Source organism: Pristiophorus japonicus, chromosome 11, assembly GCF_044704955.1.
Source record: "Pristiophorus japonicus isolate sPriJap1 chromosome 11, sPriJap1.hap1, whole genome shotgun sequence".
NCBI lineage: Eukaryota > Metazoa > Chordata > Chondrichthyes > Pristiophoridae > Pristiophorus > Pristiophorus japonicus.
In genome coordinates this window covers 77,916,719-77,943,072 of record NC_091987.1, presented here as the reverse complement: position 1 = coordinate 77,943,072, position 26,354 = coordinate 77,916,719, and the positions used below count along the sequence as shown (strand labels likewise).

The 26,354-nt window shown below is 44.2% G+C and overlaps 1 protein-coding gene across 1 annotated transcript in view; it reads right to left on the bottom strand.

Annotated features, from left to right (window-relative positions):
* Positions 1-25,330, bottom strand: part of LOC139275772 (cell surface A33 antigen-like) — a 43,371-nt gene extending 18,041 nt beyond the window's left edge. The window contains exons 1-3 of the mRNA XM_070892971.1: positions 25,137-25,330; positions 14,946-15,112; positions 5,910-6,123 (exon numbers count right to left, since the gene is read on the bottom strand). Of these exons, the coding sequence (XP_070749072.1) occupies positions 5,910-6,123; positions 14,946-15,112; positions 25,137-25,170 (415 nt within the window). The 5' untranslated portion in view covers positions 25,171-25,330. The remainder of the gene's footprint in view (positions 1-5,909; positions 6,124-14,945; positions 15,113-25,136) is intronic.
* Positions 25,331-26,354: the final 1,024 nt, after the last annotated feature.

The following is a 26,354-nucleotide window of genomic DNA, read 5'->3' as shown; positions in this document are numbered from 1 at the left end:
TAAAACATACCTCTTTGACCAAGCTTTTTTGATCACCTGCGCTAATTTCTACTTATGTGTCTCGGTGTCAAATTTTTAGCGCATAATACTCCTGTGAAGCGCCTTGGGACGTTTCACTACATTAAAGGCGCTATATAAATCCAACTTGTTGTGGTAGTTCTTTGTCGCAGGCAATCCCAAGGGTTGGTGTCAGCAAACCAGCCTTCAAGGGGAAACTTTAAACAGGCTTAAGACCACTTATTTGCATATGCAAAGAGTGTAACGCCTGTTTCATATACGCCTAAAGGACGTTTCTTGTTCTTACCAGAATTGGCAGGCAGCGTACCTCCGGCCAGAAATTATTGGGGGTCTTAGTAGTTTAAGCAACGCCTACAGACCAATTTCTAGGCCATAGGGTCAATGGTTGTAATCTAGAACAGCGTTTCTCCCAGTTACTGGCACATTAATTTTAATCAGGAGAATGTTTAATGTGTTAATATTCAGTGTCTCTATCCTCACTTGACTGTGCAAGAAGTTACCAGTTAGTTCAATAAACAGCTGCGATTGCAGCTAAATGTGTGCTCTGCGACATTTATTGGCACTGAGGTACTGTACCCGGAAGCAGAGAGAGGCACAATGATAACTAATACCAGCTGTTTGCATCATTATGCTCAGGTGGCCAAGGGAAGGATGAGCAGTGTTGCTTTAAACAAGCTCCTGATTAAAGTGCTGGTGAGAGGAGAAACACAATTGCAGATTGTAACATCTAAAACAGCATATAGCGTTCAGCAACCTCAAACTATTTTAAAATCATAAGATATACTAATTTTACACAAATTAAAATGGTTGGTTTAAAGCTGCTGTGTCCTGTAAAAAAACTTTTATATCACATTGTATATGCATTTTACAACAATCACCCAAGTTAACATTTTATTTTGTCCGATTTGTTAATTATGCTTAAATATAAGTTAAATGAATTGTTGCCATCTTTTCTACTCCCAACATTTTCTTCACCATCTTAAGATGATTCCATGAGTGCCGGCAATCTCTCGCAGTCTCCACTATTCATGTGTGATCCTGCATGGTGAGCATCAGCAAGGTATGATGGGAGAGACACACACAATTCCGATCTCCCCAACACACAAACACACTATTCCGCACCCACACATTAGCTATTCCACTCTCCCCAACACACACATACTTAATTCCACACACACACGCGCGCACACTGTTCCCCGCTCCTCCCGCGCACGCCATTCCCCGCGCGCACATACACACGCCGTTCCACACACGCAATTCCATACACACACACTATTCCACACACACACGCCGTTCCACACACACGCTCTCACACTATTCCACACACACACAAATATGTCACACACAATGCCACACATACACACACCATCATCATAGACAGTCCCTCGGAATCGAGGAAGACTTGCTTCCACTCTTAGAATGAGTCCTTAGGTGGCTGAACAGTCCAATACGAGAGCCACAAGTGGGACAGACAGTCGTTGAGGGTAAGGGAGGGTGGGACAGGTTTGCCAGGTGTTCCTTCCGCTTGTTTTCTGCATGCACTCGGCGATGATACTCGAGGTGCTCAGCGCCCTCCTAGATGCACTTCCTCCACTCAGGGCGGTCTTTGGCCAGGGATTCCCAGGTGTCAGTGGCGATGTTGCACTTTATCAGGGAGGCTTTGAGGGTGTCGTTGTAATGTTCCCTCTGTCCACCTTTGGCTCATTTGCCGTGAAGAAGTTCCGAGTAGAGCGCTTGCTTTGGGAATCTCGTGTCTGGCATGCGGACGACGTGGCCTGCCCAGTGGTGTTGATCAAGTGTGGTCAGGGCTTCAATGCTGGGGACGTTGGCCTGGTCAAGCACGCTAATGTAGGTGCGTCTGTCCTCCCAGGGGATTTGTAGGATCTTGCGGAGGCATCGTTGATGGTATTTATCCAGCGACTTGGTGTCTACTGTACATGGTCCATGCCTCTGAGCCATACAGGAGGGCAGGTATTACTACAGCCTTGTAGACCATGAGCTTGGTGGTAGATTTGAGGGCCTGGTCTTCGAACACTCTTTTTCTCAGGCGGCCGAAGGCTGCACTGGCGCACTGGAGGTGGTGTTGAATCTCCTCATCAACGTCTGCTTTTGTTGATAAGAGGCTCCCGAGGTATGGGAAATGGTCCACGTTGTCCAGGGCCGCACCGTGGATCTTGATGACGGGGGGTGGGGCAGTGCTATGCGGTGAGGACAGGCTAGTGGAGGACCTTTGTCTTATGGATGTTTAGCGTAAGGCCCATGCTTTCGTATACCTTAGTAAATACGTCGATTATATCCTGGAGTTCAGCCTCTGAACGTGCGCAGATGCAGGCGTCGTCCACGTACTGTAGCTCGACGACAGAGGTTGGGGTGGTCTTGGACCTGGCCTGGAGGTGGCGAAAGTTGAACAGCTTCCCACTGGTTCTGTAGTTTAGTTCCACTCCAGCGGGGAGCTTGTTGACTGAGGTGGAGCATGGCAGCGAGGAAGATTGAGAAGAGGGTTGGAGCGATGAAGCAGCCCTGTTTGACCCCGGTCCGGATGTGGATTAGGTCGGCAATGGATCCGTTGATAAGGATCACGGCCTGCATGTCGTCGTTGAGCAGGCGAAGGATGTTGACGAACTTTTGGGGGCATCCGAAACGGAGGAGGACGCTCCATAGACCCTCAAGGTCGAAGAAGGCCATATATAAGGGCTGGCGCTGCTCCCTGCATTTTTCCTGCAGCTGTCGCACTGCAAAGATCATGTCCGTTGTGCCCCGAAATCCGCACTGAGACTCCGGGTGGAGCTCCTCAGCCACAGGGCGAAGATGGTTAAGGAGGACTCTAGTGACAACTTTTCCAGTGGCTGATAGCAGGGAGATTCCTCTCTAGTTGCCGCAGTCGGATGTTCCCTTTTTTAAAGATAGTCACAATCACTGCATCTCCGAGATCTCCCGGAATGCTCTCCTCCCTCCAGATGAGAGAGATGAGGTCATGTATCTGCGCCAACAGCGCCTCTCCGCCATACTTTAGCGCCTCAGCAGGGATTCCAGCCGCTCCCGTAGCCTTGTTGTTCTTGAGTTGTCTTATGGCTTTTCCTACCTCGTGCAACGTTGGGGTTTCACGGAGGTGGTGGCGGGTCACATGCTGCGGGATAGAGTCAGTAACACTCGAGTCAAAGGCAGAGTCTCGATTGAGGAGACCTTCGACGTGCTCCTTCCAGCGGGCCCTGACTGCCTCGGTGTCCTTGATGAGTGTTTCCCCATTCTTGGCCAGCAGTGGGGTGGGGCCTTGGGAGTTTGGACCGTAGGTGGCCTTGACTGCGATTAAGAATCCTTGCACATCATGGCTGTTGGCCAGTTGTTGCATCTCCTGTGCTTTCTCCATCCACCACCTGTTCTTTAGGTCCTGCCCTCCTGTGTGGATCTGAGGCATGGACAATGTATAGAAGGTACCTCAAATCGCTGGAGATATATAACCAATGATGTCTCCACAAGATCCTGCAAATCCCCTGGACGGACAGGCGGACCAACATCAGTGTCCTCAACCAGGTTAACATCCCCAGTATTGAAGCACTGACCACACTCGATCAGCTTCGCTGGGCAGGCCACATGGTTCGCATGCCAGATACGAGATTCCCTAAGCAAATGCTTTATGCGGAGCTCCTTTGTGGTAACTGAGCCAAAGGAGGACAGCGGAAACGTTATAAGGACACCCTCAAAGCCTCCCTGGTAAAGTACGACATCACAACTGACATCTGGGAGACCCTGGCTGAAGACCGCCCGAGGTGGAGAAAGTGCATTCAAGTCTCAACGCAAAGAACGTGAAGAGGCTAAGCGCAGGCAGCGGAAGGAGCGCGCGGCAAACCAGCCCCACCGATCCCTTCCCTCGATGAATGTCTGTCCCACCTCTAACAGGGTCTGTGGCTCTCATATCAGACAGTTCAGCCATCAAAGAACTCACTTAGGGAGTGGAAGCAAGTCTTCCTCGATTCCGAGGGACTGCCTATGAGGTCCCCGTATTTTTGTTGGACCTCAGCCTTGAGCCGTCTGTAATGCTGCTTTGCTGTTCCAGAGATGGGTTGTTGTTTAAGGCTCAGAAATGCTCTGCGCTTGAGATTTATTAGCTCTTGAATCTCCTGATCATTCTCATCAAACCAGTCCTGGTGTTTCCTGGTTGAGTGACTAAGTGTCTCCATGCAGGCACTGGTTATGGAGGCCTGGAGGGCAGACCCAGCACTGTGGGCATTCTGCATCTCAGGGTCATCAAGGCACGCCAGGTTAGCTGTGAGGTACTGACCATATAGGGCTCTCTTAACTGGGTCTTTAAGTGCCCCGGCATTGACTTTTTTGCAGCACTGCTTCTGCTGCCCCCTACGCTTTGGGACTATGTCGAGGTCAATGATGGATTGGATTAGGCGGTGGTCCATCCAGCAGTCGTCAGCTCCCGTCACGGCATGGGTGATGCGCACATCTTTGCGATCCCTGGCTCAGATGATGACATAGTCGAGCAGGTGCCAGTGTTTGGAGCGAGGGTGTTGCCACGATGCCTTGTATTTGTCCCTCTGGTGGAACAAGGTGTTGGTGATGACAAGTTCATGCTCTAGACATTTTGTCAGAAGTTGGGTTCCGCTAGAGTTGGTTTTCCCTACCCACTCTCTGCCAATCACATCTCCCCAGAGGTCTGTGTTCTTGCCGACCCTGGCGTTGAAGTCACCGAGGAGGATCAGTTTGTCGCCCACAGGGACGCAGGGCAGGGCTTGAGGTTGGAGTAAAAACCCTCTTTGGCCTCATCTGTTGCATCGAGTGTTGGGGCGTACGCACTGATGACTGTGGCGTACTGGTTCCGGGATAGGGCGAGTCGAAGAGTCATGAGGCGTTTGTTAGCCCTGCAAGGGGAGTCTTTGAGGCGGTCGACCAGCTCGTTTTTGATGGCGAAGCCAACGTTCTTCCTCTGGTGTCCCTTTCCAGAAGGTAGTGTAACCTCCACCTTGTTCCTTGAGCTTCCCCTGCCTGCCGGGTCTCGCTTAGGGTGGCGATGTCGATATCAAAGCGTCTACGTTCCCGGGCAACTATGGCGGTGCGGCATTCCGGTCTGTCGCTGTTGGGGTTGTCCATGAGGGTCCTGACCTTCCAGGTTCTGAACTTCATGTTAGAGGAGTGGAAGATGCCTGTGCATGATTTCTTTTAATGTGGGGTGGTCGTTGCACACTGGCTACCATACGGGTTTAGCTGAGCAAGATCTTAGTCCAGTGACAAGGGGGTCCAAGGCGACTGGAGATCAGGCACTGCTGTATGGGCCTAGTTGCCTACGGCGAGATATTGGCCATTGGCGCTGGATGGCACCCCTGATGGTAGGTCGCGGGCACGGGTTGGGGGGGGTCACAGCCATGATGCTCATCACGTGCTGGAGGAGGAAGCCAGGCATCAGTGGAGAAGGAGAGAAGGAGAGGTCTAGTCGTCGCTGAAGGAGGACACACACACACAAAACCTTGTCCGCTTTTTCCATCCTTGGTCTAAGAGCACTGAAGATAATTTTAATGCGCCAGCTATCGCTTCAATTACAATCAATTATTTGAATATACATTTCTAATCTGTATAGTTTAGCTACAGATGCGGTCACTTAAAGTAACATTTCTAACACACAAATACAAAATCAGAAATTGAGAATCTTTAAAAATGTAATTACGAAGTAAACACAGTAGGTGATGGTATTGTTTGTGTACGACATCTTACAATTCTCCAGTCTCAGCGTACAGGTTATACTGAGTTGCTTTGTTTTGAATCATAACCGTAAGGATACATAATAAAATAATCTTTTGCCTATCAAAGGCTGGAATAGTGTTTACATAAAAGCTAATAGCATTACTACTTATATAAACAGAAAACTTTTTTTTTTTAAATGTCCTTACCCAATATAGTCACTATGATTCTGCCATCATTCTGGCCTTCGAAGTCAAAAGGCGATTCAACTTTAATCCGATAAGTTCCACTGTCACTCATATGTGTCTTCTTGATCATGATTGAACAATCATCCTTTTCAGTGTCTCCTGTAAAATTTACTCTGCCAGTGTACAGCTTTCCAACTTTATAGATTCCACCAAAAAAGTATTGGATTACATCAACCTTTTTAAAAAAAAAGTAGAACAGTGATGCTTAGAATCAGCAAAGTTCTGTTTACAATTCCTGTACTGGTATACAAGAACATAAGAACATAAGAATTAGGAGCAGGAGTAGGCCATTTGGCCCCTCGAGTCTGCTCCGCCATTCAATAAGATCATGTCTGATCTTCTACCACAACTCCACTTTTCTGCACAGTCCCCATATCCCTTGATTCCCTTAATATCTAAAAATCTATCGAATTCTGTCTTGAATATACTCAAAGATTGAGCCTCCACAGCCTTCTGGGCTAGAGAATTTCAAAGATTCACCACCTTCTGAGTGAAGAAATTTCTCCTCTTCTCAGTCCTAATTGGCCGATCCCTTATTCAGAGACTGTGACCCCTGGTTCTAGTCTCCCCAACCAGGAGAAACATTGTTCCTGCATCTACCCTGTCAAGCCTTGTAAGAATTTTGAATGTTTCAATGAGATTACACCTCATTCTTCTAAACTCGAGAATACAGATCTAGTCTACTCAATCTCTCCTCATAGGACAATCTCCACGCATCCCAGGAATCAGTCTGGTGAACCTTCGTTGCACTCCCTCTATGGCAAGTATATTCTTCCTCAGGTAAGGAAACCAAAACTGTACACAATACTCCAGGTGCGGTCTCACCATGGCCCTATATGATTACAGTAAGACATCTTGGGCTAAAAATTCAGCAACCTTGCGCCCGGTTTTTCAGCGATATTTTGCAGTTTTTGGCGAAAAACGGTGAACTGGGAAATTTGGAGAAGTCTTGTGCTGGCAGTTTTTAAGTACTGCTGGGGAGCGGACCGCAGGCGTGCAAGACTCGAAATAGCACTTTTGCCAAAAATTTGTCTCACAGCGCACCTGTAGTTAGGACGATAAAAAATGCCCGAGAAAAACCTGCGTTGGAGCCCTTGGAACAGCGGTAGGTATGAAGACCTGCAAAAAAGGTAAGTTAAAGTTCTTATTTTTAAAATTCTTTTGCAGCGATTCGATAGTTAAGTGTCTTGTGAATATTTTGTGATGTTTTATTTTTTATTTTTTGAAAAATTTTGGGGGGCGATTTCCCCCCTCCCAAGGCCTCTCACACAGTGGCAATCGGCTCGGATTAAATTGGCGAGGATTGTGGTTTGAGGCGTGAATCTTCATGCAATGCCGATTTTTACCGCTGGGCACATTGAAGCCCGAATCTTAGGTCTCGTAGTGGTAGCGGAGTGATAGTGATATTTTTTAGGGAAAAATTCCGCTATCACCAAAAAATGAATTTCTAACCCCTTTATTCTTATACTCAAATCTTCTTGTAATAAATGCCAACATACCATTTGCTTTCTTAATTATGCTAATTGCAGGTTTTTACAGGGCTGCTACCTCTTTCAGTACCTTTTCAATAATCTCCCCTGTGGAACTGCATGATTTTGAAGATTAAGAATGATCTTATTGCAAAAATATGCTCACTGGATTAAAGTAGGTCCCATGCTACCAATCACATCTCTTCCAATTGGTGTGCATTAAACACAGATCACATTTTCAGGCTGAAACTCCATAGTGGTCTAATTATCCCTCCAAGCAGTTACTTCAACAGTTTATGGTTGGACAGAGAATATTAACACATGACTTGCCTTATGGGTACAATGGGGGGGAAATTGTTTTTTGGCAAAAGCACAAAACGTGTGACAGCAACTCGGCAGCCCATTTTGCACCATGCCTAATTAAGGTCAATGGAAAAGAAAACTGTGTGCAGTGTGCAATGGACAGCCCATTTGCTGTTCGCTTTGTGCCACTGCCCGAAACTAATTTTTCCTCCAAAGTCTTGACTACTCGCAAAATAATTACAATAGGCTTCACCTTCTCATATTATTGTTGCATTGGCATGTCATCTGGAATTGAAATATGCCGAATGTAATACAAGTCACAGCATTCTCTGTCTGACCATATACCAGGAGGAAACTGTTGAATTGCAAGCTTCAGCTTTTAATTTCCTCAACTTTTTTGAAGTTGAGATTCTCAGATTACCGAGATGAAAATACATCCAAAAAAATAGTAATGCTCATACAATGTGCAAATAAATTCATATATGGTAGTTTGTCGGATTTCTCATGATCCAATCAGCAAGAAAAACCATTGTGTCTGCTAAATGCAAACACCATTTAATTGAAACAACAATGCATTCATTCAATGTACAAAATTCCAGACAAATTCAATTGCTCGCTCGGGGCGATAAGAATTTCACAACAGAAAAAAACATTTCAGATTACAGGAAATCTCAATTATCATATTAGCTAGTCCAAAACTGTCCAATTATTTAATTAAACTGGAAACAATTTAAGATCTGATACAGTACATTGGGCCCAAAATTCCACATGGACTTTTTTTTGGCGCAGTTGTAGAGATACGTCGAATTTTTTAGTGGCCCGACTGCGCCAAAACAAAACGTTCAAGTTTCGCCGGCATAACCTTTCATTTTGGAGCAACGCAGATGCCCTTCAGCTCTGTGGGTGCAGCTTAAGGTGTGTGCCGAAAAATTGAGGTTGCCAGGGTAACGAGCAATGCTCTGAAGGGCTGAGGCACAACTAAAGCATTTCCTCTTTGTAAAATAGATCACTAAGAAAGATTTGGGACAACAGACTGAAATCTCAATATATGAAACAATATGAAATTCCTTTTCTAGCATTTATAGATTTATTTCACCTCTACAGTGCCGGTGCCGCAACTATCTCGGGCCAAAAGGCCCCCGCACCTGCACACTGTCATCCCGGGCCGAAAGGACCCTGCACCAGCCCGCACCTAGCCCGGGCCGAAAGAACCCCACACCAGCCCATTGCCATTCCGGTCCGAAAGGCCCCCCGCCCCCCCTCGCCACACTTCCTCCCTGGTGCTCCGCTGAAACAATGGCGTCTTCTCTGCGCCGATTTCCTTAAGTGTAGGGAAGGTTTTTCAGAAAGGTGCAGTGCGCCGTTTTAGAAAAAAATTGTACTTGGCCAAACTCGCTTAAATGGCCAGAAGTAGCGCACCCAGCAGGTTCCAGCCCAGTGAGGTAAAAAAAAAAATCAAACGTACCTACTTTAGAATGGCGCAGAAACTTTGGCGAAACCTACAGATTTTAGTCTGCTCCAAAAAAAAACGTAGGCCAAGAAAAACAGTGCAAAACGGTGGCGAAAGTTCAACCCTATATTGCGATTTTTAGAACCAATTATATCTTCGCTTCTATTTTAAAGCAATTCAATAAAGCACAGCTTTGTAAAATTAAAGATCATGGCAAAATCTACTTAATGATGGGCACGTAAAGACTTGGGGATAGAATTTCCAATGGCTTACCGCTCGGTGGTCAGGTGAGCGAGAAATTCCCCACCTCAGTTACGCCTGCGGTTTCGAGGTACCACCGGGGAGCAGATCGCGGCGTACACCGCCCTCAGATTACCCTGGCGCGATATTTGACTCAGCAGAGACCCGTAGGTAAGTATGAAAAAAATGCCCACGAGAATCAATGGAGCTGGCGATAGGTAAGTAGCTCTGCAAGAAAAAGGTTAGTACTTGTTTTTTTACTCATTATTTTCAAATTCTGTTGTGGTGATTTAGGTTAAAAGGGTCTGAAGAACGTTTTAATGATTTTTTATGTTCTGTTTTTTGAAAAAATATTTTTAGTGTTTTTCTGCTCCGTAGTCTTGGGGTAAATTTTTAGTGATTTTTAAAATTTATTGCCCATTTTCTTTAGGAACCACCGAATTGGCCCTAAATTCTAATTTTTCGCTGAGAATTGGGGTGCAATATCCATTTTTTTTGCTGGACGGGTTTTTTAATTTTTTGGGAGGGGACGTTTTCGCCGGCGATAATCTTGGGAATCTTAGCGGTCTATTGGGCAGCAATCGGGCGCTGGTGGGTTGAGGAAATTCTAGCCCTCGGTAAGTAAACACTGAATATCAGCCAAAATAATTGTTAGAAAATTGCAAAAACTCATTTAACTGCCAGCTGTAATGTCACATTGAGTTCTCAGAACAGTATGTTTATTATGACTTTAGCTTTGATTTATTTTTTGTTCTTAATTACATATAATTTCCCTCTTCCTCCTCCCACCCCTCAAAAAATGCCCCCCAAAATTACTGACACCGAGGATGATGTGTGCTTGAACGAGTACACAAGTTAAAGCCTCATTTTCGGATAATGTTCCAATTTGGGTAATTTGAAGAACCCTTCAGAAGTATGTGAATGCACTCATTCACGTCAATTCATGGATAACATCGTTTCCATTAGTGGAGATTTTAGGTGATAAATTCGACTTGTGCCCAAAACTGACAGCAGCTCAGTGGAAGCGAATCAGGGGAGTGAGCCCAGGCCGCCAGCAGTCTGCAATATTTTTGTGGAGCCAGGCAACGCACTCCTGTTCCTTTAGGCTCCACAAAGATATAACTGTCTAAAAAACTTTTGTGGCCCTTTTGAGTGGCCTCCAATTGGCTCTTTGAGGACCACTGGTTAGGCCTCTCAAGACTTGCTACAACTAGGCACAAGTTCTGCTCGTTGTACCCGAATTTTGCATTTGGGGTCCTTCTTCGTAAAGTAGCCTTACGCCCATTTCAGGTGAGCAGGCTGGTCTCTCATTTACAGGCCCGCTTGAATATTGCATCAGGTGGGCCTTGAGCACCAATAGGATGGCTGAGGTATCCCCTTCCCGCCATCTCCCACCCCCTCCCCCTGCCCCGCCCCCGGCCATTTTTCAATTCCTGGCCACCCGTTTTTCAGGTGCAAAAATTGATGGCTGAGAGTTGATTTTATTCCTAATTGTGCCTACACATAGAGCTCAGATGATCACTCAGCAGAAATTGCTATGGTGCTAATATGCAAGCTTGATTGTTTAGGTTTAACCATAACTTAACTACAATTTCTTCTCATCAAAAACATTAATATTCTCTTTGTATTTTTTGTTTAAACAGTAACCGGTCATGACATCATTGATGCAACTGACTTGGAAAGGTTACCAAGATTAACAATGATTTTGCACTGAGAATAACGGCGAGGTTAACAGCGCTCACTGTTATGATGAAATAAATCGGACAGCAACTTCCGGAATCCATACATGCGCAGTTAAATGTGGAAATCTGTAAGTTGCGCTCAGAGTTACCCTGCTCCTCCACAGGCTGGGCTATACTGGTATCTCACCAATAAATTCGACATTGACATCCATGTGAGGGTGTAAAGTTGCGGTTCTTACCCACTAAACACGCCAGAAAAGGCTGTGGTGCATTCAGGAGTAAACACGTTTTTAATGGCGTACTAAGTCATAATTACTGACAAATCACCTCTCTCGAACTGAAAATTTAATTTTGCAAGTGTAGAGTCTCATTTCTTCAGAATGCAAGCTGGGGATTTCAAAATATTTTTGTTTTACTCTTTCTGTTTGCCCCTTTTATTTGTCTTAATTCCATCTTTCCCTCTCTTCATTTCACGTTCTGAACACGATTTAAATCTAATTTATACTTCCTGGTTTAGACATTTGGGCTAGATATTCCATTTTTGTGCTTATCGCCCAAAAATAGGCATTATTTCCAGCGTGGGCGGTAAAAAAGGAGTTTCAGATCGCTGGCTTCTCGGCCATTCTCAAAACACCTAGTTTCCATTTTGGAAATGGGTATTACCACGAGCGATATGAAATAGGTGGTAGTGTTAAATCTCGCTGACCTTCTGCCATAAAGTGTCGCTGTCCTTAGCAATGGCATGGCAATGCTCGATTCCCGTGATTCAGGATGTCAAGGGTCATCATGACATACGCAGAAGAGGAGACAGAGAGAGAGGGAGCCGAAAGGGACTGAAGGCGTGTGTGACTGTGGTGTGTGCTTGTTTGACTGTTGTGGGAGGCACGAAGGAGATTCACCAACAGCAAAAAGCCTACTAAGCAGCAAGAACATAGTTGGCACCGAGTTTTTGTCCAACAAATAATATATAACATGGAAGGGATGGAGGAGGCCCTGGAGCTGGTAGCCAGGAACACTGGTGGCAGAGGGCTCCCAGTGGTCCCAGAGCGCCACACTGCCCCAAGGTGCCGTACCCCCATTGCCAACCACACGAGAGCCAGCAGCAACATCTTGCTTCTGGCTCAGAGCACGTTCCCACCTCGGGACCATCCTCTCCTGTATTCGTTTCGGCCGTCATCCCCACCCCACAATGAAGCATCACCTGAGGAGCTCCTCTGCCAGCTGTCTTGGAGTCAGGAAGGGAAGGGGACGGGGTAGAGATGGGGAGGAGAAGTGGGGTTGGGGGGGGAGGGGGGGGGGGGGAGTGGAAAAGGGTTGGTTTTTACAGAAATATTGATGATTTCAGACAAATGTTCGTTTTAAATGTTTTTTTATTTAACAAAACCTTGTTGCGCATTGGCTCAGATAGCTGCACCATTAAACGCTGGTGATTCCTTAATATCAAAGGGTATAATGACACTTTACTTCAATCAACTTAAACTTTAACTGTCACCAAGGTGATGCCCACCATTGATATATGACCTGCACACCCAGCAGTGTGTCAGCCTTGTAAATAGCACCAATTTTCTTTCAGGCAAAGTGATCATTGATGAGCACCTGATGTAAGGCTTTTGCAGCTATCATGCCACCATGGGCCCTTTCATGCGGTCTACAGGGGGTGGGGGGCATGGCTTCAGCATCAGCCCGATTGTCTGAGCCGATGTTAGTGTCCGCTTCCTCGTCTTCCTCTTCCTCCCTCTGGTGAGGTGGACTGTCAGACTCATCTGATAATTCTTGTCCCCTCCTGATAGCCAAGTTGTGCAGCATGGAGCACACCATCACGAATTGAGCTACCTGTTCAGGGTGGTATTGGAGCTCACCTCCCGAGTGATCCAGGCATCTAAAGTGCTGCTTAAGCACTCCAATGGTTTTCTCCACGATATTGCGAGTGGCTCTGTGGCTCTCGTTGTATCGCCTCTCGGCTTCGGTGTGGGTGTCACGCTGGGGGGGGGGTCATCAGCCAGGTGGCGAGGCCATATCCTTTGTCACCAAGCATCCAGCATTGTGGCTGATTGTATCTGACTTGTTTAACAGTGCTCTCACGCAGGATGTGAGCATCATGGATGCTGCCCGGAAATTGAGCATTCGCTGCCAGTATAATTAGCTGGTGGTCGACAACCAGTTGGACATTCAGGGAGTGGAATCCCCTGCGGTTGCTGAAAACCTCTGCATCCTGAAAAGGTGCCCGCATCACGAAATGCATACAGTCTATTGCTCCCTGCACCTTGGGGAAGTTTGCAATTCTGGAGAATCCTAGAGCCCTCTCACTCTGTGCCTCCCTGGTCATAGGGAAGCTGATCAAGTCCCTCCTGTGTGCGTACAGGGCTTCAGTGACCTGTCTAATGCAGCGATGTGTGGCATGCTGAGAAAGTCCGCAAATGTCACCAGCTGTGGCCTGAAAAGAACCCGAGGCATAGAACAACAGTGCCACGGTGACTTTGACCTCAATGGACAGTGCAGTACTGATGGTGCTGGCAAGCTGAAGATCTCTCCTTATGAGCTGGCATACCTCAGTGATAACCTTTTTGTGGAAGCACAGTCTCCGAAGGCAGGTGGTGTCGGGCAAGTCGAGGTAAGACTGCTTCTCCTTGTACTTGCGGGGTGTGTAACGTCTGGTCCTCCTCATCAGTCTGGCACTTGTTACATTGGGCACATAATGCTGTGGAGCATACCTTCGGCGATCTCAAGTCTGCTGCATGTAATTGGTCATGAAGAAAGGGTGAGAAAGGACAGGCCCCATTGCAGTAGCTCTCTGTTTTCCACCGACGAAGACACCTACTCAATTCCAATTGGTCACAGTATGGTCAAGATGTTTGTACAGGTGTTCAAATCAACTCCAACGACCTCCAGAGTACATCCGAACTCCCCCGAGGTTGAAGCACAGCAACCCTTTTAAAGGATGCGACATGTGATGTAGAACATGGCATCCATAATGCTGTGATTAGTTCCAGTTAGTTCCACTTTTTCTGGGTGGTTTTTTGGGCGAGCGATATTGTGGGCGATATGTGTATGAGGTGGTGAAAATGACGCTGGGTGATCTCATGGCCGCTAGTTTTGGTAAATATGCTCTTTATGACAAAAAAAAGTGGGCTGACGGAATTATTGAATCTCGGCATTAAATCAGTGCAGAAATTAACGCTGGGCGATATTATGGGCGTTGATTTCGCCCATTCTGATGATTCCGCCCCAAAAAAGTGGGCGGGCGGTATTATTTTTTCCTGGAGTTAAGCACATGGGGAAAGTAACGCTGGGCGATAAGTTTCTGAAAAATGCCTGTCAATTTCCATTTTGTGGCTATATGGGCGATATCTGGGTGTTTTACGTCATTTCAGCGGCAAAATGGGTGTTAAGTGGGCGTTAAGCATGCAAAAAAAGTGGAGGTTTTAGCCCCGTGTTTCAGTGGGGATTCTTCAATCTGATTGGTTGAAGAGCCACAGTGTTGCTTTTCCCTGCTCATACCTGCAACAGACTTCCTGTAAAGGGCATCATGTTGGATCAGACTCCCAATGACAGCAGGTCTCTGCTCAAAAGCCCCCAAAAACTCCGTGAGCAGCTGTCAGTGTAGTGAACGTCAAGTGCATTTCCATTGCTGCTGTCCGCAAAATCCAGGCCATTATGAAAGTGCTTAATTGACAGATTACGGAGGGTAAATCATGACTACTGCTAATTTTAAGTCAGCACACCTGCAGTCAGATGCAGTAATTCTTTCAATTCTATACCTTAAATGAGTAAAAAAAACAATGTTAGCATTGATTATAATTTTTGTAACCATTTAATTTCAAAACCATAACTTCCCCTCAAGACTCATACTTACCCGTTTTTCCTTTATATCCTCTGGGAGTCGACGCCATTCAACATTAAATCCTGTTTTGTCTGATGTTGTAGATGTATACTGACAAGTTAACTTCAAATCATCACCTCTAGCAATCTCTATTTGATTCTGAGGTATGTTGACCCTCATTGCATTCACAGCTGTTAGAACTGTAGATTAAAACAAAGGGGGAAAATCACAGAATCACAGTTAACTTTATTAGGTCCAACTGAAGCTGTTCCACATCATTTGCTACTCCCTTCAACTCTTTTGATTGGAGAAAAATAAACATTAACTCAAGTGCCCCCTGATCTGGGGGACACTTCAAACACTTTCAAACAAATGCCCTTTTTTTGTGTTTTTTTTGTTTTTTTGGCACTAAAACCATAAATTTACAAGTGCCCCCTATAAAAGGGGATGCTACTCCCTTCAACCAGATGAAAAAACTGGTCCAGGTGCAACACTTATTAAACAATCTTGATTACAAATGCTTTCCTCCAATTATTGTTGCGAATACTCAACATAAATGAATATCATGTAGCAGGGTGAATAAGGGCTAGTAAGGGTATGGCCCCTTCAACAACCTTCCCTTTAAAGACATTAGCACCTGGAGTGGGTGGAGACTTGCTCTAGCCAGATGAACATAAAAGGGTATGTTTGGGGGTGGGGCCATTGCGTGAGCGTGAGGAAAGAGAGGTTGGGAGTTGGAGCTAAAAGATTCATTGTGTGAACTTGCTTTGTGTAATGTGCATTAAAAGGAGATGTTTGGCAATTGAATTGATCAAGGATCAGTGTTTGTGAAGGAAAGGAGGCCCCAAGATGGTAGGACCATGTAATATGAAAGAGAGAAGGCCCTAAAATGGTAAGGCTGTGTAACAATCATTAATCCAATTTATCATCTGGATTTGTGTGCTGGTACTCACCCAGATTTGCTACCAGTTAGGATGTGTTGAACTGTTATATTAGGTTGTTATACTAAGCAAATGTTAAAACTTCTCTGCATTTTGCTTTTCTCCACTATAAGCTTGGTTCACATTGATCACAGGGAAGCAGTGGTGGTTTTGTCTTCCAATTCTGGCAGCTATCAGCTCAAGTTGGCATCATGGGGAAGAGATTTTTAAATTGAGCTACTACTTCAAGGTTTAAAGAACTCCGACAAAGGTCGTTGACCTGAAACGTTAACTCGGTTTCTTTCCCCACAGATGCTGTCTGACCTGAGTATTTGCAGCATTTTCTGTTTTTTTTTAAACATTACATTGAAATACATCACTTGTATTTGATTAAAAATTACTTTGTTCTTTCTTCACACACAAAACAAACTGTCAAACACATTACTTTCTTTTTTAAACTTAGAATCTCAAGTAAATATTAAGATCCTATATTTTTTCAATGCAATTCTCTTTCTTCTTAAAGGCAATACTGTGCTACCTTGCTGGAGTATGGTTGCATGGGCACTGGTACCTTATCCAGGAGGCAATTATTCACATGTGAGCCCTGATGGGGAGTATTGGCAGGTCATTTGACCACAGGAGTCATTGTAGCTGAGTTTGAACCTATCCTCACCCAAGATCAATACAGGGAGCATGAAAGGCAATCAGGATTAGAAACCTAGGGTGATGCACGTAACTGAAGTCCCTCATCTCTGGAACCAGACTTGTAAATCTTTTCTGCATCCTCTCTAAGGCCTTTACTTCCTTCGTAAAATGCGGTGCCCAGAATTAGTCACAATACTCCAGTTGAGGCCGAACCAGTGTTGTATAAAGATTCATCATAACTTCCTCACTTTTGTACCCTCTGCCTCTATTTATGAAGCTGAGGATCTTGTATGCTTTAACCACTTTCTCAACCTGCTCTGCTACCTTCAATGATGTGTACATACAATTTCAAGTCTCTCAGTTCCTGCACCCCCTTTTGAATTGTACCCTTTATTGTCTCTCCTCAATCTTTCTACCAAAATGCGTTAATTTCACCTGCCACATGTCCGCCCATTTCACTAGCCTATCTATGTCTTCTTGAAGTCCATCACTATCTTCATCACTGTTCACTATGCTTCAAGTTTTGTCTCATCTGCAAATTTTGAAATTGTGTCCTGTACACCCACATCCAATCATTAACATATATCGAGAAAAGCAGTGGTCCAATACCGACCCTGGGGAACACCACTGGATACCTTCCTTCAGTCTGAAAAACAACCGTTCACTATTATTCTGTGTTTCCTGTCACTTAGCCAATTCTGAATTCTGTATCCATGCTGCCACTGTCCCTATTATTTCATGGGCTTCAACTTTGCTGGCAAGCCTATTATGTAGCACTTTATCAAACGCCTTTTCGGAGGTCCATGTATACTACTTCAACCGCATTACCCTCATCAACCATCTGTTACCTCATCAAAAGACTCAATCAAGTTAGTTAAACACGATTTTCCTTTAACAAATCCATGCTGGCTTTCCTTAATTAGTCCATACTTATCCAAGTGACTTAATTTTGTACCTGATTATGGTTTCTAAAAGCTTCCCCACTACTGAGATTAAATTGACTGGCCTGTAGTTGCTGGGTTTATCCTTGTATGCTTTTTTGAACAAGAGTGTAACATTTGCAATTCTCCATCCCGCTGGCACCAGCTCCCTATCCAAGGAGGATTGGAAGATTATGGCCAGTACCTCTGCAATTTCTACCTTTACTTCCCTCAGCATCCTAGGATTTATCCCATCCGGTCTGATGACTTATCTACTTTAAGTACTGCCAGCCTTTCTAATGCCTCATCCTTATCAATTGTTTTAATCTCAACTACCTCCTCTTTCACTATAACTTTGGCAGCATCTTCAAGCATAGGTCTCCATTTTCCCTAATTAGCCCCGTCCCGCCTCTTGCTAACCATTTACTATTTATGTGCCAAGAGAAGACTTTTTGATTCCCTTTTTATGTTCGCTGCCAACCTATTCTCATTCTCTTTCTTTGCCCTGTAAGCATCGGCGTAAACATCGACAGCATCGGCGTAAATATTTTGAACTTTAAGTTTTGGATGTTGTTTTTTCATATTTCAGAAGAACTGACATTGGGACAGGCCTAGGCATGTTCCACAGGAATACACATCAGGTGGGCGGGGATAGTCTGGGATGGCTGAAGGCCCTTTGTCATGTAATGGGAACCCATCAGTAAGAGATCAGGTAAACTGGTCAGTGCTCAAGCCATCAAAATGACAGAGCCCCGGAGCTCACGAACCTCAGGACAAAACAAGCTATTTGGCCACCCAAACTCGTGGAGCCTTTATCCCCAGGAAGAGCCCAGTGACAAAAGCACAGGCTGAAGATGTTATTCATTGCTCTTTAGTTGGACTGCCTCAGGCAAAGGACTGTTTTTTGGCGTGGGAATTCAGCAAACATTTTTCAGGTATAAGAGACTGGCAGTTGGCTGCCATTTCTCCCTCTCTCTCTCTCTCTCTCTCTCTCCTCTTCTACACTTGCTTACTTCATTCAACACTTTCAAGGACCGAGCACTCCGTCTGGGACGAGCAAAGAGAGCCTTGCTATTTTGACTGGGAAGCTGATCTTGAGACTGGACTTGGAAACCACAGATTGGTACGAAACCAGAAGATACACCTCATCGGGAGAAGCAGTGAGTAAGCCAGAGGGGTAACTGGTGAGCATTATCCCAGCCCACACATCCTTTAGACAAAAATAGTGTGAAGGGATGTCATGTGTCCCAACCAAGCCTTAGGGGTGTAGTGGGGAGGCTTCTGCGCAGACCGTAGGCGTGGGAATTCAGCAAACATTTTTCAGGTATAAGAGAATGGCAGTTGGCTGCCATTTCTCCTTCTCTCTCTCTCGTACGCACAGTCTGTTGGACAGATTCGGTTGTGCCCTATTGAGCCAAGCAGGGGTGTTTTAGTCGTGGGTATTTGCGATAGGGGCTTGTTCAGACGGGCCAGTGTTGTATGTTGTACTGTTAGTTTTACGCCACCAGGATGTGTTTTACTGGAAGCAGGTGTGTGCTTTAACTTGAATAAAAGCATTGTGACGATCGAGACCGAAAGATCTGTCTATACTGTTCTATCTGTCTGTTCACTACAATAATTCCCGGGGTCTAGAACTATTGTAAGGGGGATGATTCGAAACCATCAATGGCAAAACCATTTTCAGCCCCTCTTATTTCCTTTTTCACTCTCCCTCTGAACTTTTTATATTCAGCCTGGTTCTCTCTTGTATTCTCAACCTGTCATCTGTCATATGCCCCCTTTTTCTGCTTCATCTTACTCTCTCTCTTTCGTCATCCAGGGAGCTTTGACTTTGGTTGCCCTACCTTTCCCCCTCGTGGAAACGTACCTCAACTGTACCTGAACCATCTCCTCTTTAAAGGCAGCCCATTGTTCGATTACAGTTTTGCCTGCCAATCTTTGATTCCAATTTGCCCAGGCCAGATCCATTCTCAACCCACTGAAGTGCTGTACATAAGGAGGAAAAATGAGCCACATATATTCCATTAATGGTGTTAAAACAGCTAAAGATGATGTTGAATTAGACCTAGAGGTCTTGGTAGATTAAATGCTCATGTTCATTCAACCAGTAAAATGTTGAACCACAGCAAAATTAGTAGAATGCAAGTCAAAAAGTTACGATCAAACTTTATAGTGCTCTGATCAGACCACAGTGCTGTGTCTTGTTCTGGTCACTAAGACACAAGTGAGACATTGCACTGCCTCCAGCAGTTTAGAGAAGAGCACAAAGCCAGTATCAATGATTTGTTCTGAGAGAAGACTAAACTTTTCCCCAGCCTTGGAACACCATCTGAGCAATGATCTTATAAAGTTGTATGATGGTAAATGGTATAGAAAAGGTAGAGAGTAAGACAATGGGTGCACAGATTCAAACTAGGAAGAGACAAATTTAAGACAAATATCAGAAAATTCTTCACAAAGTGTGATCACTTCACTGAACTGACTCCTGAAAGAACAGAAGCAAAAACACTGGAATGAATCCTTTCAAAAACCAGACAATTTCTGACTGTTGATTTTGTGTATATGTTTGTTTTCCTAGATAACTGTAGATATTTTTTAACATAAGGCGGTAGTCCCTTCTTCAATACATTAGTTAGCTTTATCTGAGCATCCTTTCACTATTACAGAATTAGGATTTGGAAATAAGTGACAATGGACTGGTGACAAGGTTTATTTAGTTAAAAATATTGCACACACTCTTATTTAAGATTTCACTACAGTATACTTGAATGCATGCCACAGATAGCTAGCTGATTTGTGGAAAGTTGTCTTCAGTAGCTTTGAAAGCTGTACTCCTGTGTACCTGCTCACGGTACCTTGCAGTCAACAGGGAGAGAGCCAATAATAGGTATTAGTAAAGTCAACTTTCACAAGGAAATGTGAGGATTGATAATCAAATGATAATTATAGATTACAAACCCCAGACTGAGGTCGTCAGGACCACCACCTTTAAGCACAAAATTCAGATCTGCGTTCCTGCAAACTATGGTTTCATACCTTGTAGTTTTCTTTCAATGATTTCAACATGCAAAGGCTTTTATTTCCAGTACAAGAAAATAAATCCTTTTTTGAAATGACTGTTGTCATCATAGTCAGTCCCTCGGAATCGAGGGTGACAGCAGACAAACACTTATTCAATGACCTTCCTCTGTCTGCTATTTAAATAGAGGTTAAGGTTTGGGTGTGACTCTTCTTGAGACTTGGCTTTAAGGTTTTGTTTCCATGATATCAGTTCACACTTAAGCCTTATAAAGCTACTTAAAAATAAAGATTGCTTCTTTTAAATGATTAAATCAGCACACATGTAACTCATGCAATCCCACATCTAATTCTAGTTGGCATGGAGTGAGGAACAATACAGATGTGATGAAACAATTTTGTTTTGTGCCTGTAGAATGCACGATTTGGGATTATTGGGTTATAAAAGATTTCAGTTCACAAATTCACATTGTATGAGAGGCAAAAGGAACTGAACCCTATAACGCTGTATTGAATGCCCTAAATCTATTTTTAAAAAAAATCTAATTCTTCCAGGAGAAGTTCTAATGACTAGAGAAACCAGGGTTGTCCTCTTTAGAGCAGAAAAGGTTAAGGGGCGATTTCATAGGTGTTCAAAGTCATGAACAGTTTTGATAGAGTAAATAAGAAGAAACGTTTCCAGTGGCTGATGGGTCATTAACCAGAGGGCACAGATTTAAGGTCATTCGCAAAAGAGCCAGAGGTGGCACGAGGACAAAGATTTTTTTAGGTAGTGAGTTGTTGTGATCTGGAATGCACGGCCTGAAAGGGTGGTGGAAACAGATTCAATAATAACTTTCAAAAGGGAATTCGATAAATACTTAGAATCTTAGAGCCTGAGTTTGGTGGAAGCTAAGTTCCACCCAAGTACCGTCCAAAGGGCCGCTAAGATCCTGACAGTACTTTGGGTGGAAGTTTCATGAAAAAAAAATCTGGGAAAGACCGCCCAGTGGCAAAAATGGGCCTTGCACGCCGATTCTAAGCAGCAGCAGGTAGCAGCTCCCATTCTCGGCGGCAAATGCAATCCTCGGCAAAGTACCGCTGAGGATTGAGTCGGGCCCAACTGATAAGAAAAACATTTTAAAAAAAACACCAGAAATCCTTCAGGGGATCCCATCTACTTAAATCCCTGCAAAAAAAAAAAGAGTAACCTTCTTTTTTGCTGGTCTTCATACTTACCGTTGAGGTTAGACCTGCCTCTATGCGCCGGTCTTTTCCGCTGCTGGAGCAGACTCCCACCTGGACCAAACTAGCAGCTCGGTGGGCGGGAGGACTCCTCTGGGCGTTGCACGCCAGCGCACACCAGCGGATGGTACCCAGCGGTCTTCTTTTCCTGCCGGTGGGAGGACTCCACCAAATTCGCTCGGAGGAGACACCGCCCAGAAAACTCGGCGGCAGCGGACCAATTTTGGGCCCTTTACGACATGGAAGGAGGCCATTTCAAATCATTGTCAGCCAGCGCATACATAAAGAGCTATCCAGCCTAATCCCACTTTCCAGCTCTTGGTCGTAGCCTTGTAGTTACGGCACTTCAAGTGCACATCCAAGTACTTTTTAAAAAGTTGTAGGGTTTCTGCCTCTACTACCCTTCCAGGCAGTAAGTTCCAAACCCCCACCACCCTCTGGGTGAAACAATAAGGGAAATCGGTCCTTCCTAGCCACTCTATCTAGGCCCCTCATAATTTTATACACCTCAATAAAGGTCTCCCCTCAGCCTCCTCTCTTTCAAAGAAAACAAATACCTCAGCTAATAAAGGCAAGTATTCCATATGCTATCTTAACCACCCTATCTACCTGGCCTGTATCTTCAGGGATCTGTGGACATGCACTCCAAGGTACCTTTGCTCCTCTATACTGCTCATTTAATGTGTATTCCCTTGCCTGGTTAGCCTTCCCCAAATGCATTACTTCACACTTTTCTGGATTGAATTCCATTTGCTGCTGTTCTGCCCACCTGACCAGTTCACTGATATCTTCCTGCAGTCTACAACTTTCTTCTTCATTATCAACCACACAGCCAATTTTTGTATCATCTGCATACTTCTTAATCATACCCCCTACATTCAAGTCTAAATCATTGATATATATCACAAAAAGTAAGGGACCTAGTACTGAGACCTGTGGAACCCCACTGGAAACAGCCTTCCAGTCACAAAAACACTCATCAACCATTACCCTTTGCTTCCTGCCTTTGAGCCAATTTTGGATGCAACTTGCCACTTTGCCTTGGATCCCATGGGCTTTTACTTTAATGACCAGTCTGCCATGTGGGACCTTATCAAAAGCCTTGCTAAAATCCATATACACTACATCAAACGCACTACCCTCATCGACCCTTCTTGTTACCTCCTCAAAAAATTCAATCAAGTTAATCAGACATGACCTTCCCTTAACAAATCCATGCTGACTGTCCTTGATTAATCCATGTCTTTCTGAATGAAGATTTATCCTGTCCCTCAGAATTTTCTCCAATAATTTTCCCACCACCCAAGGTTAGGCTGACCGGCCTGTAGTTACTCGGTCTATTCTTTTCTCCCTTTTTAAACAAAGGGACAATGTTAGCAGACCTCCGGCACCACACCTGTAGCCAGAGAGGATTGGAAATTGATGGTCAGAGCTTCCGCTATTTCGTCAAAAGGGAAAAATTTGCAGGGCTATGGGGAAAGAGCAGAGGAGTGAGATTAACTGGATAGCTCTTTTAGAAGAGCCAGCACATGTGCAATGTGCCAACTGGCTTCCTTCTCTGCTGTATCATTTTAATTCCAAGTTATTTTTTTGGCTTACATGTTAAGTTGTCAACTAATGTTGACGTAGAAACATAGAAATTAGGTGCAGAAGTAGGATATTCGGCCCTTCGAGCCTGCACCACCATTCAATAAGATCATGGCAAAAATGATAAAATAAGCTACATTTTAGTTTTGCGATTATTCAATTGCTTGGTGCAAAATTATGTGAAATAAAGTACCTTGTATATATATTTTACAAAGTGCTATTGCATAATACCTCAAGTTTCAGTCACACCCAGTTTCTGGCATCATACCGTGTTTCACTCTCCACCGCTAATGAACTATAGTACACCAGTCAGTGGGGGAAAAAAGAAATGGGAAATACATTCTTCTTGTTCAGTACTGAGGGAGTGTTGCACTGCTGGAGGTGCTATCTCAGATGTGATGTTAAACAAAGGCCCTATCTACCTGCTCGGGTGAAAAGGGAACAATCCCGTGGCAGTATTCAAAGAAGAGCAGGGAAGTTCTTCCAATGTCCTGGCCAACTATTCATTCCTCTCTTTATCAACACCAAGACACAGATTATCTGGTCATTTATATCATTGTTGTTTATGAGGAAATTAGTGCCATGTTTCCCTACATTACAATAGTGATGACTCCTCAGTAATACCTTGTTATCTGTAAAGCATTTTGGAACATCTCGAGGTGGTGAATAGCACTATTTAAAAACAAGTTATTTTTTTTGTTCCAAGGTACTGGATTCCCTTGCCATCCCATTCAGCTATCTAAAATCTTAAGACTAGATACCACATTTAAAATGACATTTACTAGCAGGTTTATAAACAATGTTACAATTACATTGAGTCATTGATCAAATCAATGAAACCAGAAGTCAGTACAATTGTTGGCTAAAATGTCAGGTAATGGAATCCAGAGGAAGTTGTAACTTCTGAAGAACAGTGGGCAAGAGTTAAGCTCTTGCCCAAAACCCAAGAGTAAGCATTGCAGAGAGTGCAAGACATTCCTATAAAACAATGTACTAAGAGGACACCAAAAAACAGTTTAGGAAGACAACAATTTTAACTTTAAAAGTTAATACAAGAACAGCTGCAACTGAATGCAAGGAATTCGGAAGAAAATAACACTAATGTGGTGTTAGACAAGGAAAGTTTGTTTTGAGAATGTCTATACTATGGGGATTCAGACGATTACCAAATATAATAAGTTAGCATACCCTAGCTAAAGCTAGATCCAACCAGTGAGAGGCGAATAGGAATTTTTCGAAATACGCTGATTTATTGGGACTTATGCACTTCCGATTATCAACCTCCTTTCACCCTCTCCCCCTTGTCCATAACCAGCAGAAGCAGGGTATTGGTTGTACACTAGGTCAGATTATGATCGAAAGTTCATTTTAAACCTTAACACTAATCACCAGGACCTCTATATCGTGAATACGTTTATGGAACCTTTCCTGGCAGTCAATATGGCAAAGAGAATCACAACTCTTCAATAACCCGCACCCCCTTTTAATGGTGTTGGTTTTACTGATACTCAATATAAAAACGGCTTCGATTTAACCCCTCATACACACTCTCTCTCTCTCTCTCTCTCTCTCTCTCCAGGTGTGCTCCAGGGAAGAAACACACAATAGCTTTGGTCTGGTTTGATGGCTTTCCCGAATAAGGAAGCAGAGTTGCCGAAAAGAAGGGCGTGAAATTAACAAAAACACTACAGAAACGGCCTGTGGACTGTCAAACAATAAAACGGAACTGAGGAGAGTAAATAGTTGTGCAGTCACAACTAACTCATACAATAAATATAGTTCACGCTCTCTGTCCAAACTCCGTTCTTGGGTGAATTCGAAACCGAGTTTTTTTCAGCAACCTGTGTGTAAGGTGTGGCCATCAGCTATGATTCCAGGTACAGTAGATACTGATTAATACAAACACCTACCAGAAAACAGCGCCAGGACAACTTCAGCAAGCATTCTTCTATTCGCTGTTATAATCAAGAGATATATATTTTTAAGCCCTTCTAAAAGTGAGTGTAAACTGAGGGTGTTGATTTTGTGATAACCTTCCAACCTTGCTCGTGTTCTGGCCTCCGGAGACTTTGCCAGGTCGTTTCCGCCCGGAAGAGTAGAGACCTGCCAATCATTCCACCAAGTGTCCCATTGGAGCACTTGAGAACACCTTCACTTTCATTGGGGCTAAGTGCGTTCTCCTCTGCAGAAGTACACACTCGATTTCAAAACACGCTCATGTTAACGTATACGGAATGTTATGATCCGAATCAATCATTAATTCATGCCAAGCACAACTAGATATAAGTTATAGAAGTAGTTGAACTATTTTTTCACTGGGCGTTCTTGGAGTTTCTGTGGTGTTGTAATTAAATGAATGAAGCACAGAAGAACGTCTTCATTATACGACAGGCTACCTGAGTTTATTTTTGGGTAAGTGAATGAGGAGACATATTTGTCAATCATCATAGTCAGTCCCTCGGAATCGAGGAAGACTTGCTTCCACTCCTGAAGTGAGTAAATGTTGGTCCCTTAGAAGATGAGAAGGGGATTTAATAATGGGAAATGTGGAAATGGCTGAGACCTTAAACAATTATTTTGCTTCGGTCTTCACAGTGGAACACAAAAATCATGCCAAAAATTGCTGGCCACAGGAATGTGGGAAGGGAGGACCTTGAGACAATCACTATCACTAGGGGTGTAGTGCTGGACAGGCTAATGGGACTCAAGGTAGACAAGTCCCCTGGTCCTGATGAAATGCATCCCAGGGTATTAAAAGAGATGGCGAAAGTTATAGCAGATGCATTCGTTATAATCTACCAAAATTCTCTGGACTCTGGGGAGGTACCATCAGATTGGAAAGCAGCTAATGTAACGCCTCTGTTTAAAAAAGGGGGCAGACAAAAGGCAGGTAACTATAGGCCGGTTAGTTTAACATCTGTAGTGGGGAAAATGCTTGAAGCTATCATTAAGGAAGAAATAGCGGGACATCGCGATAGGAATAGTGCAATCAAACAGATGAAACATGGATTCAAGAAGGGGAAATCATGTTTAACTAATTTACTGGAATTCTTTGAGGATATAACGAGCATGGTGAATAGAGTTGTACCGATGGATGTGGTGTATTTAGATTTCCAAAAGGCATTCGA